General features: G+C 51.7%; 1 protein-coding gene across 1 annotated transcript in view; it reads left to right on the top strand.

Moving 5' to 3' along the window:
* The window catches only part of Slc45a4 (solute carrier family 45 member 4), a 66085-nt gene that overhangs the window by 49947 nt on the left and 2459 nt on the right, over positions 1-13679 (top strand). Inside the window, exons 3-7 of the mRNA XM_031345768.1 lie at positions 6381-6569; positions 8176-8355; positions 8800-9866; positions 10528-10627; positions 11373-11584. Coding sequence (XP_031201628.1) covers positions 6381-6569; positions 8176-8355; positions 8800-9866; positions 10528-10627; positions 11373-11584 — 1748 coding nt within the window. The remainder of the gene's footprint in view (positions 1-6380; positions 6570-8175; positions 8356-8799; positions 9867-10527; positions 10628-11372; positions 11585-13679) is intronic.

Here is a 13679-nt window from a genome sequence, read left to right as displayed (position 1 = left end):
CCTGGCCATACTCCCGTGTACCATGCTACACAAATAGATGTCCAGGATGGAGTGGCCTAGTAACGCTCACATACAAGCAACACCAGACTGTGTTCCCAGAAGCCCCAGAGGCCCTGTTCTCCCCCTCCCCATTGCCACTCAGTCTAGCACCTGTGCTTCCTTGCTGGGGTCCTCTGTCTGCTACCTGTATTCCTTTCCCTGGTCCTAGTTACTGGTATACCTACAAAGGCTCTGGAAGCTTGTCTTGAGTTACTCACTTCTACCATCTGACTATCTTTTCTTGGGGCTCAGACCAGCTCAGTGCTACCCCATCATCCTCAGTGCTATTCCCCACTGGTGTCTAGTGAGACATTCCTTTCTGCTCTTAGGTGGACTCTTGTCTCAGACTGCTTTGTCTCTGCTTCCCTGGTGCTAAGCATGACAGTGTACACCTGCTGGGGTGGAGTGGCTCATGTTGGTGGTGTGTGGGTGGTGGTCAGCGGGGAGGTCTCTGTGTTACTTTTGTCCCTGGGTCCTTAGAGGTGTATACCTCACCCCATCTTATAAATGAAGTGGAGGCTAAGGCAGTGGGAGTCATCAGTACTACTTCCAGAGCTGAGGCAATCTCTCCAGCATCCATGCCTGGGTCCCCAACATGAACCGTGCTCATTCCCCCTCCCTGCTGCTGCTGTCTGGCATGCTGAGCTTCATCTGGGGAAATGTTGCCATGTGCATGACATCCTTTCGCAGCATCGTTGTCCTGTCAGTTTTTTCCAGGAAGTGGAGAAGATAGTACTGAATTACCTGGACGTGTGAGACCTGATCCCATCGGAAAGTCAGACATTGGCACCCACATGAGGCTTATTGACTTCCCCTGACTCAGTCTTCTTTCTCCAGTACTCTGCTCTGAGGCCGAAGTGAGAGGAGGGTACTCATCACCCCTGCGCCCTTCCTACCAGGGTCTTTTCCTACAGTTCCTCAGGATCCTTTCTTTTAGGAGCCAGGTACACTGGAGTTTTCAGCCTCTGTGCAGCCATGAAGATGGTGATTCAGGATCCCCTTTTCTCATGGTTCAGAAACCACCCAGCCTTGTGGGGATTTGTCTCCTCCATGTGTCTTACTCCACATAGAAGATAGTTCACTATTTGGCACTGGGCTTGGTTGACGGGCATGTGTCCATTAAGAAGTGGCTTAGCCTTTGAGCTTTCCTAGCCTGCAGCCTAGTCTGAGTTAGTGCCTGTGTATTACGTGCAGACAGCTTTGTCTGCAGTTCAGTGGGCATTCGGAGGTACGTGCCCCCACAGCAAGTGAGCCTCGAGTCTGTGCTTTCTTTCTCTTTGGAGAGGGAATTAGAGGGAGTTTTTAAGGCAAGATCTCATGTGTCCCAGGTACCCTTGAACTGGCTGTGTAGCCAAAGGGTGGTATGAGCTCCCGATTCTCTCCTCTACCCTCTAAGTGTATGCCGTCTTCCCTGAGCCCTTCCTTATAGTTGTGTGACTGAGCTGAGAATCACACTGTGGGTAACAGAAGCAGAGAGGTGACCTGTAACAGGTCAATGGCAGCAACCCTTTGAAACAGCTAGGAGAAACCACCTGAGCACTCTAGTCTCACTCTTCCCTGGTCTTCCCCAGGCACTGGGCTTGTTCCTTGACACTCTGGCCCTGCCTTTAGCTGGAGGTGTACATCCCCCAGTATAGGCCCTGCCTGCCTATGGAGGGCCCAGGGTCTGAGCAGGCCTTGCTTAGGTTCTGGCAGCAGGTAACCATGAGGGTGGCACCTGGCCTGTAGAAGGTAGCCCATGTTCCTCATGCTGCAGCCTTAGCAAGGCTGCCCAGAAAGTGGGTTAGGTTCACAGTCAGCTTGCTGTCAGATTCCTGAGGTCACTCAAGGATGCTGAGCTTTTCCCACGAAGAACTTCTCACCAGCGCATGTTATCATGGGGTTTTGTCCAGGAGTACAAACCTATCTGGCCTCGCAGACTTGTCCATTGAGAGAAAGAATGAGTTCTTATTCCCATCCTGGACCTTTTGTTAAATATTTATAGGCCAGTTTCCCAGCCTCCCTCCCCCACAAAACACCAGTTTATCAAAAATGCCCTTGTGAATAGAAACCTCTGCATGTGACCCAAGTGTTGCAGTGGGCTGTCCCATGTACACAGTGACACAGTGAGTATTTCCTGTGAACAGGGAACCTTCCGGGTCCCACCATTGTTGTTCAACCTTTGCCTGGAAAAAAACAAAAATTATTTACTAGGGACTGGTGTTGTGTTTGTTTAGGGCTTTGCTGGGAATTGCCTGGCTGAGGCATCCCAGGGATGTGGGTGCTGGCAGCTGAGTGTTGGGGGGTCGCAGCACCTTTTGCTCACCCTGGGCAGCACTGGAGATATGTGATGGAATAGAGTGCTGTCGCCTGGCTAGTGCCTTGGCAGCCCTCATACAGGTAGCTTAAATGGCATTTGGTTTCCTGGAGGCCAGGGTCTGGAGTCTAAGAGGAACTCCCGAGTAGACAAAAAGCAGCTGTAATGCCACCACTGGTGCTGTGTCCCCTGTGCTTGTGTTCTTGGTCCCCCTCTTTGGTTTGCACAGCCCTGTCTCTGTCACCAATGCTGCTACCCTTCAGTCCTCCACAGCTGAGCTCACAGCTGCCCAGCCATGTTTCCTGTTCCAGTAGGATTCTGGATTCCTCCAGCACCAGGTCCCTTAACAGTCAGTCACCACCCTGTGGCTGTTGGCACCATGTGGAGGTCTCACCTAGGTCCATTCCTCTTCCAGGAGAGAACTTTTGGTGGGGTGCTGTTGTACCTGGTCAGTGTTCTGTCACAGGTACTGCAGAGCACAGCAGCATCAGCTAAGTGTCAGCTGTGGCATTCCTGATGAACACAGAAAAGCTGGCAGCTCTACAGGCCTAAGTGTGGAGCTTCACATTGTAGCTTGCATTCCTACTTCAGCAGTGGCAAGGTGGCTGCCTGATTGAGCACAGAGGATGCAGACCTAAGCGCACTGAGAGACACGGCAGTTCAACCCCTCCAAGGGTATCTTGGTTGATTTGTCTCATCCTGACACAAGCTAGAGTCATCTGGGAAGAGGAACTTTAGTTGAGAAAATGCCTTTGTTAAACTGACCTGTAGACAAGTTTTCTGATTCATGATTGACATGACTCACTCAGCCTGTTATGGGGACTGTCACCCCTACTCAGCTTGTTCTACATTGTATAAAAAAGCAGGATGAACACACCAGTAACCCCCATCTCTAGATTGCTGCCTTGAGTGCCTGCCGCGAATCCCCACAGTGATGGGCTATGACCTGAGAACTGTAAGATCAAATGTTTATCAGCAATGGAAGACAAAGGGCTTGAATTGAGATTGACAGCTTGAGTCATAGAGCCAGTGAGTGAGTAGCCCTGGACCCCAGCAGACAGACTAACTGCATAAAACTTAGAGACATTAAAGCTTGAATTTTGAAAGCTTTTAGTTCATTTATTTTTATGTGTATAGGTGTTTTGTCTGCATATATGCCTGTGTACCACATGCATGTGTAGTGCTCATGGAGGCCAGAAGAAGGTGTGTGATCCTCTGGGACTGCAGTTAGAGAGAGTTATGAGCTGACATATAGATTTGGGGTCCTCTAGAAGAGCAGCCAGTGCTGCTGAGCCATCTCTCCAGCCCCTCTACAAGTCTTTTGTGTCAGGAAGTATTCCAGCCATCTTTTGTAAGATGTATGTGGGAGGCCACATGATCCTGGGCAGTAGCGTTTTCTTCCTAACTGTTGGGCTGTGATGGCTACAGCTGTCACTTCTTGTAAAAGTAGCGACAGCTGGTCCAAGGTCTCTGGGATGATGCTTCTGTCTTCATTCCTGGGCAGTCTTGCTTGCTGTGCCTACCTGGAGGAGCCAGTACTATTCACTGACTCTCGTTAGCTACCCTATCAGTGCATGGCCTCATTTAGTAGCCAGTTGTTGGCTGCTACCAAGGCCATTTTGGGTCCAGCAGAGCCTGTTGTTGTATACTGTGTGTGCTCACCCTCAGCCCATAGATGGATGTGTTTGTAACCCAACATACCACAGATGACAGTGTCCTGCTCAAATGCCAAAAAGTTGAGCACCTTGCTCTAAAAGCCTGCACTGTGTGTTGTTCATCCATGAGAGCATCTGTTGTTCTGTTCTAGTCTGTAGAGTGCTGTAGTAGACTACTGATCTGTAGTCTACTCTAGAGATAAGAAGCACATTGTTCACCAGTCTCTCTGCTCAGACAAATACATGTGCCTGTCTTTCTCACTGCCTGAGGTTTTTCCTGGCCCTTTGCTAGATGCCATAGACTTCCTGCATGCATTTCCTGACCCTCTCAGTCATCTGTGACTCCTGACTACCTGTATGTGTAACCTGCCAGTGTGGCTTTGCCAAGGTGTGTGTGTTCTTAAGGGTTGATGCCTGGGCCTACTGATGCCAGGGCAGTGGGCACAGGCTCCATTGGTGTTGGCAGTGTCACTTCACTGGGAGAGTTCTGGTCTGTGGGGACTTGATGTCTCAAACAGGTTTTGTTTTAGAGCCATACTGCTGGGCCCAGGCAGTGAGGACACCTGGGTTAAGGGTATCTGCTTGCTGAGAGGCAGGCTGGCCACAGGCCTGGAACTGTACAAGAGCAACAATAGTATCTGTTCTAAAGAGAGAGGCCAGGCCTACCTGGGCTTGTCGCACCACATGATTGAGTCAGCAAAACTATATTCCCTGTCTGGCTCGTGACTAGAAAGGGGCAAGGGGACTTGTTTGTCTCATTGTCTTCATAGAGCTATAACCTGACTGAGACAAACTCAGGGTGTGTATAGTATGGAACCCTGTGCTCAGGGTGGGTAGGCACTGAGGACAGCAGAAGGCAGTGGTACCTGGATGGATAGTCCTCCCCCAATCCTCAGGTGTTGGGACAGTGACAGCAAGACAGTTGCTCCAGGCAGAAAAGGACAACCAGGTCCTATGAAGGTGCCCCATGCCCACAAGACTCAATTGAGCTCCTTACTTACTTTTGAGTTGGTGGCATGGTCAGTGGGAGGCTCAGGGTGCTTCCCCATCCCCTGAATCTCTGACTGCCTTGTTTATTCCCAGTCATTTTGAATAGGGATTGTGCTAAGAGATAGCACACGTGACATGGGCGTTACTGAAGGGCAGAACAGTCCCTTGAGGGCCTTGCCTTGTAAGACTGAAGAGCCCATACCATTAGAACTCCACTGCGCAGACTCTCGTTCCCTGACTCTAGTCTGTTCTGCTGACTTGGGATGGGAACAGATCTAGCCTTCCTGTAGCGAGGCATGGCGGCAGAGGTCAGAACACACACCTTAGACCCTGGCAGCGTGCCCTGGTACCTAATGGCGTGGTGGCACGAGGCTCTGCAAGGTGCTTCCTCCCCTGACATGCTCTCTCCCACACGTTTATTTTTCTTGCCAGCTCAGCCTGAGTCTGCTTCCTCAGTGTCCTCAGAGTATGAGTGCTTCTGATGAAGTGGTGAAGTGATTTTGAGCAAGCTTCAGGTCATTGTAAAATGGGGAGTCTTGCTGATCTCATGATGCCACTCAAAGCCTCCCAACCCCATCAGACACACGATGTGCTATGCTCACCCAGCACTCACTGCCCTCTACGTAAGGACAGTCAACACTCTGACCTGTAGTAGCAGACTCCTCAACGAGTCTTTACACGTCACTCAAGGGGGTGGTGTGGTATGTGCTCAGGTGCAAGGTCTCTGTGGTACAGAGGCTCATCAGAGCTGCTGGCCTGTGCACGTGCATCCCAGTTGCTCTGCAGAGCGCTGGCCTGTGCCTGGGCCACCATTCATCTGCTCTGTTGATAGCACGTTTGAGTTTGTGTGACAGGAAGGTGGCATAGACTCTGATGTCAGGCTATTCAGGTTCCATCCTGAGGCCACCACACTCACCATGTCTTGCCTGGACAGTTTGGAAAGCTAAGTGGAAGACAGGGCCCTGGGTGCTGGCTGTGGTCTCCTGGTTCCAGGTGGATACATAAGGGCTTTTACCACCCTGGTGCCCAGGGCACCCACTGCTAAGGTAACTGGGGGGCCTTGGTGGCTCTGAAGACCCTTGCCAAGACTGTAATAGATTTTCCTCAGTCAGGTCCAAAATTCAGTGGCTCTTCTTATTCCTGCAACTTTGTCCACATTGTACCACTACGGAAGTATGGTATAGAGGGACCGGGGACCATACCAGAGTAGCTCAGCCCTGCTCAGTGTCAGCAATGTAGTGGCCCTTCAGGCAGAGCCCAGTACTGGCTCCAGAAGGTCTGCAGTACCCTCTTTGTCTAGCATCTTCAGTTCCAGAGGACCCTTAGGGAAAAGGTCTATCCTGGGGAGACTTGAGGGAGCAAAGTGTACATGAGGAATGACAGGCTGTGTGTCCCTGCAGGCCTCCCTGAGAAGTACTACAGCCTCACCTGGTTCCTGAGCCCCGTCCTTGGCCTCATCTTCACACCGCTTATTGGCTCTGCAAGTGACCGCTGCACCCTGAGCTGGGGCCGCCGGCGGCCCTTCATCCTTGTGTTGTGTGTGGGGGTCCTCATTGGTGTTGCACTTTTCCTCAATGGCTCCGCTATAGGTGAGTGTTTGCTGAGCCTGCAGTGTATCTGGTGACTTCACTGGGTCACTGTGCAAGGACCAGCTCAGGCTGCTGAGGACCTCCTGGTGGAGACTGTAGCAGGGAGCTTGGCAGTAAAGCCGGCCTCACATGGGAAAGCTGGAGGAACCTGTTCACAGGGAAACGCTTCCTGTTGTGATGGCTTGTTTTTAATGCGTATCTGACACCACGTCCTGTTTCCAGAGTGATTTCAGAAATTATCTTTTCTTTTTTGTTCTCCTTTTCTTAGACATGGTACTGAGAGTGTCCAGAACCCAGTCTGTTTGTTTTCTTGGTTCATGCCTCGTATGTTGTTTTGTCTCTTTCTGTTTTGTTTTTAATTAAAGCCACTCTGTGGGAAAATATTTTCTGCCTTGCGGGCACCGTTCAGGACCAGTGGAAACAAAGCTTTGTTTTGTGGCTCCGAGGGTGAATGAGTACAGTGTGGGTTCCAAAGGGACAGGTCTGCCCAAGTTCCCGAGGCGTAGGCTGTGGGCAGAGAGGCCTCACAAGACCACCTCCAGGGGGCAGTCACAGCTCTGAGAGCCAGGCTAGGGATAGCCTGAGGCAGCTTTGGGTCATTCTCCTCCTGACCTGAGTGTCTCCTTGCTGAGTCACACCTCTACCAGGCAGATCCTCCACCAGACATTGTTCCCATCTAGGTGTCTGCAGATGACACTTTCCTGGTATTTGCTGCCGGTCACCTGCAAGCATTCCTTTACTTTCCTATATGCAGTGGCATGTATAGAGAGCAGCCCTGCCACATATAGCCAGTCTGCAGGCACCAACACTTGAGCCTGAGCTCTTCCGTTGCCACTGGGGCCTCCTGGACAACCACTGGGCCACCCCTGGGCCAGCCTGTCAAGGTGTAGTCAGAAGACTGTACTTCATGGCCAGACCTGTCTTTGCCCCACCTCTCATCCTGAAGGTTGGTCCCAGTATAAGCTAACAAGGGCTCAGATCAGTCCCTTGGTCCAGGCAGGCTCCGTTATCAGGTGAGGCTTGGTGCTCAGGGTGCCTGCCGAGGCGGTGTGGCCTTCGGCCCTTATGTACTCACAGTCTGTTGTCTAGTTTGGAAGCTAGGGCAGAGCCAGCCAACCCAGGAAGCAGCACAGACCAGTGTTGGTGGGCAGAGGAGATAGCATCCTCATAGAGACAGAGGCAGTGGTCCTTGCATGGCTACTGCAGCTGATGCCAGCCAGTGGCCACTGTTACCTGGTTGGCAGAGGAGGAAGAACCTGCTCCCCTTCTTTCTTGAAAAACTCTGAGGGAGGGAGAGATAGCTTAGTAGGGAGCATTGCTGCTCTTGCAGAAGACCCAAGTTCAATTCCCAGCATCCACATGGTGGCTCACAGCCATCTGTAAGTAACTTCAGTTCCAAAAGATCTGACCTCTGCAGACATCCAGCACACAGAAGATGCACATCCATGCATGAAGGCAAAACACTCATAATAAGATAAGAGGGAGCACTTGGGGGCTGGGCAAAAGGGGGCACGCACAAACCACAGGAATGGGGTGAACTTTCTGCTCTCCTGAGGAACCTGACAGTTGGTGCTAGCATATGACTGCTTTCCCATGCTCTGTCCAGGTCTGGCGCTTGGCGATGTTCCCAGCCGGCAGCCCATTGGCATTGTCCTCACGGTGCTGGGAGTGGTAGTCCTGGATTTCAGTGCCGATGCAACTGAAGGGCCCATCCGTGCCTACCTGCTGGATGTGGTAGACAGTGAGGAGCAAGACATGGCTCTCAACATACACGCCTTCTCTGCTGGTAAAGCCCCATCCCAGGCCCCAGGCGGGTGGAGGGATCTGTGGTCATTGGTGGTGGTGATCAGTAACAGGGCTTTAGGAAGCACCGGGACTCACTCTACATGTGAACCCAGCAGGATAAAGGGACTGAGGAGCAAGGCTTGGAGGGAGTAAGGCCTGTCTGGGTGACATGCCTGCCAGGTGGACACTGCCCAGGCTTTGTCACTCAGCTGGAGGGGAACACATGGGTACACTAGGGTTGCTTTGGGCCCGAGACTCCTTTTGTCTTGGTTTCTCAGTGGGAATAGTGTTAGGCCAGTGTTAAGAGCTGTGCAGTTCCCTGGGTTGTTCTGTTTTATTGTCTCAGCTGTCCTTTCATTCTCCATCTCATGATTTGCCACATAACCCTGTGTAAGGGAAAGCCCTGTGCTGGGGCTGAGGCTCACTGTCCCCTCTCTATCTGCAGGCCTTGGTGGGGCCATTGGCTATGTGCTGGGTGGGCTGGACTGGACGCAGACCTTCCTGGGTGACTGGTTCCAGACACAGAACCAGGTGCTGTTCTTCTTCGCTGCCGTCATCTTCTCAGTGTCAGTGGCTCTGCATCTCTTCAGCATCGAGGAGGAGCAGTACATCCCACAGCAGGACCGTGGTCCTGAGGATGCCACCCTGCCCAGCACCAGTGTTCAGCCTGGCGCCCCAGCCCCTGCTTCCCGCCTCAACTCCATTGGTGGGGGCATACAGGATGGCAGCCCCCCATTCCCAGATGAGGTGCAGTCAGAGCACGAGCTGTCCTTGGACTACCTCGATGTGGACATTGTGCGCAGCAAGAGTGACTCGGTGCTGCACATGGCTGATGCCACACTGGACATGGAGCCTCAGCTGCTCTTCCTGCATGACATCGAGCCCTCTATCTTCCAAGATGCTTCCTACCCCAGCACCCCCCAGAGCACCAGCCAAGAGCTCCTGAGGGCCAAGCTGCCCCGCCTGTCCACGTTCCTCAGGGAGTCCACCAAGGAGGACGACACCTTGCTTGATAATCACTTGAATGAAGCTAAAGTCCCAAATGGGAGAGGCTCCCCGCCAATGAACTCCCTCAGCCGCTCTAAGGTAGACTTGAAGCCCTCAGTCACATCTGGTTCCATGAGACGGCGTAGGCACATGTTTCACAGGCAGGCTTCTAGCACCTTCTCCTACTATGGCAAGATTGGGTCCCACTGCTACCGCTACCGCCGGGCCAATGCAGTGGTCCTGATCAAGCCATCCCGAAGCATGAGCGACCTATATGACCTGCAGCAGCGGCAGCGCTCGCGGCACCGCAACCAGAGTGGGGCCACTGCCTCCAGCGGGGACACAGAGAGTGAGGAGGGTGAGACAGAGACCACCGTGCGCCTGCTGTGGCTGTCCATGCTGAAGATGCCCAAGGAGCTGATGTGGCTCTGCCTCTGCCACCTACTCACTTGGTTCTCCGTCATCGCAGAGGCCGTCTTCTATACTGACTTCATGGGCCAGGTTATCTTCAAAGGGAACCCCCAGGTGAGTACCCTATGGCTACCAGTTCCATTGCTTAGAGAACTAAGCAGCTTCCATGTCAGGGCCTATTGTGAGCCTGCATGCACTGCCCCTGCATCTACATGGCCATGCTGGTCAGGGAATACCCAGCAGGCAGCTGGCCAGTGTGCATCCTAATGCATGGTCAGTTGCACAGCCGAGACAAAGTTGTTGTAGTGGGGTCTTTGGTGACCATTCGTGATGCCAGGTACCCTCACAGGACCAGAACCACTTTGAAAGTTGTGAACAGAGTGTTGGCTCAACTATCAAAGTGGAACAGCCTGTCTCTATTCTTGCCAGGCCCTGCTGGTGTTTAGTGCTGAGGAGGTGGCCACATGGTCTGTTACAGGTTTCTCAGGTCCTAGCATGGCAGCTCAGAGAAGGCAGCATCATTTCTGCAGGTCCAGGCCAACCTTATTTCAGGGCCACAGGCAGGAGGATTCCATTTCTCATGGTGGGCAACAGAGTCGCATGTGGCCTGGGAGGGACTGGAAGTAGCTTACCGGATACCCACCTGGACTTGGGTTGACTCTCCTCCTCACTAGAGTGTCTGTCACTCTCAGACTGCCTGCATGGGAGTGCAGAGTAATCTCTCTCCTCTGCCCTGAGGGTGGCAAATGCCTTCAACCTCCTCTCTCTACAACAGGCCCCCTCCAACTCCACCAAGTGGCATGCCTACAACGCTGGCGTGAAGATGGGCTGCTGGGGCCTGGTTATCTACGCTGCTACTGGTGCTATCTGCTCAGGTGAGGCGATGGCATGCCCAGAGGATCAGAATCCTGACCTTTGCCTCAGTAGAGGAAAAACCGTTCAAGTTGGTTGCTCTGGCCTGCGATCAGATGTTTCTGAGGCTGGGAGGCTATCCTGTGTGCTGGCTCACTGTCAAGCATGGATGGCACCTGTTCATGAGCATGATGTCTCTGGCATGCCAACCCCATCTGGGGCCCAGCAGTGTGAAGGGCAGTGGAACAGTCCAGCCTGCCAAGGACAGGAGCCCTGATGGCTGTGGTGATAGCTCTCATCCTAGGCAGCCTCTCTCAGTCCTCTCTCTTATCTGCCCATACTCAGTCTGAACCTGGAATGGAAGTCAGCTTTACCTGATCTGTAGTTGAAGCGGGGAGGGTGGGACAGGTCAGCCAAGTGACAGGGACCACACCACTATCACTGATCTACTGCAGCACAGATGATTCCTGGAGGGTCCTCAGACTAGGCTTGAGTGCTGGGCATCTAGAGTGACAAGGGAAGGGCCAGAGATTTCTCCCAAGGAGAACTTGGGTGGGCATTCAGCATCCTACGTAGGCCAGAGAGCTGGCTTCTTTCAGAAATGCTAGAACCTGGAGGAATCAAGGTGGGCATGGGGCTGCATGGTTCAGATGGGCAGGAAACTATATTTCTGCTTGAAGGCCTAGGTTCAACCAGTGGGAGGCAGTGTTGGAGGTAAGGGTGTGTGTGGACAGCCCCTAAGTCTTATCTTTGTGGCCCTCTCTACAGCCCTGCTACAGAAGTACTTGGACAACTATGACCTGAGCATCAGGATTATCTACATGTTGGGGACACTGGGCTTCTCCGTGGGCACCGCTGTGATGGCCATGTTTCCCAATGTCTACGTGGCCATGGTCACCATCAGCACCATGGGTGTTGTCTCCATGAGCATCTCCTACTGCCCCTACGCCCTCCTAGGGCACTACCATGACATCAAGGAGGTACAGCAGTCTTAAGGATGCTGAGGCAGGCGGTGACAAGGCCACCTCTGCCCCGCTGTCTTCTCTGTCTTCCCTTCTGACGAAGGCAACTGCTGCCACTCCCCCAGTCATTCCCTGGCCACAGGGTCTCTCTCCTCTGACTGTCCTGCCCCTTGGACCCACAATTCCCTTTACCATCATCTTCCTCACTGAGGGCAATTCCCTTTCCAGGCTCACTGTTTGGCCCCTGATCTAGCAGCCTTAGTGCCCTTCACTTCTGTGGCTTTTGAAGAGCTACTCTGTTGTTAGCTAGCCACTGCTCCTGAGCTCCCCCTGATGGGACCTGTGTAAAGGGACTGGGGCCAGGTGTAGAGCAAGCACAGTTATATACCCAACATGAGGAAGGGGAAGGCTAGTGTGCCAGAACTTCAAGAGCCTTTATGGCAAGTTCAAGGCCAGCCTGGGCTACTTAAGACCTTATTTTAAAAGGAAAGAAACAAGCGTGCACCTGGTATGCCAGCACACACCTTTGATCCCATTAATCATTAAAACAAAATCAGTTCTCTCAGTACATGCTCACCACACCCACTCCTAATGAAGCCTAACGGTGGTGTTTTATAGATATACTACTCTGCAGAGTTCATAACTGTTGAGGCTAAACCACTTGCTAGCATTTCAAAAGAATCACCCAGACCAAGAAAAGTGGTGAGCAGAGTCTAGTCTCTTCCTGACTTCTACGCTGACTTCACTTGCACCTGCATCTGACCTTCCTGTAACTAGACTGGCATTTTCTGTTCTGCCTCATTCTGTGTGGCTTGTGTAGTATGGCAGGACTAACCACTGATCCCAGGCCTCTGTGTCACTTCCTGCTGTCTACCCAGTAGGTTCTAGCATAGCTGGGGGAAATGAAGTGGGACTCTCACATTCCTGCCTTGTTACCAGATGGCCACATAAGTGCATGTACTGTGCCTTTGGCCTGTTCTCTCTGTTCTTGACAGGTGTGATTCATTCTTCTTTAAAGTAGGTAGGTCTGTAGTAGGTCTTGATGTCAAGCATCCTGAACTCCTCAGCTCTGTTATTCAGGGACACCCCAGCTATCACATTGTAGCCTGTGTTGGTCTAGAATTCCTATGGAGCTCAGCCTGGACTCGAACTCACAGAAATCCTTTTGTCTCCGTCTAGTGAGTTGCTAGGATTACAGGCGTGGGCTATCATGTACATCTAGAGGTTTCAATAGACAGCTTTTCTTTTTTCCTTCAGAGGCAGGGTCTCAGTAATATTCCAGGGCTGGCCTGGAATTTACAGAGTTCCCCCTGCCTCTGCTTCTTCAGTGCTGAGATCTATAATATGGATAGCCACACCCAGCTAATGTATTACTTTAAAAAAAATTTTTTTTCAAAGATTTTTCTAAGGTCTAGGGGAAACAGCTTAGTGGATAAAGTTGGTGTCCAAGCATAATGATCTGAATTCAGATCTCCTGGACCCATGTAAGACCTGAGGTATAGTAACATGTGCCTATAATTATAACCCCAGTGACAGGGGCCAAAGAGAGAGTCCCTGGGGCTCAAAGCCTAGACTACCATTGAGTGAGAAACCCTCTTCAGAAAACAAGGTGAAGAGTGGCAGAGAAAGACAGACGCCTGTGCAGACATCTGTCTCCATATGTACACATGTACACAGATTTCTGTGGTTTTCTGTCTTGGTTTCTATTTTGAACCCATGGATTATTCAGCATGATTATTCAGTATGATGGTGAATTTCTAACATTTGGGAGTTTTTAAATGATGGTCATAGCATACTAGTTTCTAATAATCAAAATCAGAGAAAGCATACATATATGATTTCAGCCTTTAAATTAACTGATTACACCATCTGTGGCCCAGCATGTCCCAAATATGGTGAAATAGTGTTGCGCCCTTGTGGCCTCTATTGGTTGAGTAAGGCGGGGTTCTCGTCGTTTGTTCTTTCTGTTTTCTGGAAGGTGTATTTAAAATCTCCCTCTGACTGTGGTGTACACAAGTCTAAAATCTGATTGTGGTTTCCATCTTCTGGGTTGATTGGCCTTCATATCTCAAAGACAAAGTCTCCTTTGGAGACTTGGGATGAGCGTAGCCAT

The sequence above is a fragment of the Mastomys coucha genome, unplaced genomic scaffold (assembly GCF_008632895.1).
Source record: "Mastomys coucha isolate ucsf_1 unplaced genomic scaffold, UCSF_Mcou_1 pScaffold11, whole genome shotgun sequence".
NCBI classification, from domain to species: Eukaryota; Metazoa; Chordata; class Mammalia; order Rodentia; family Muridae; genus Mastomys; species Mastomys coucha.
This window is presented reverse-complemented; position numbering and strand designations above follow the sequence as displayed.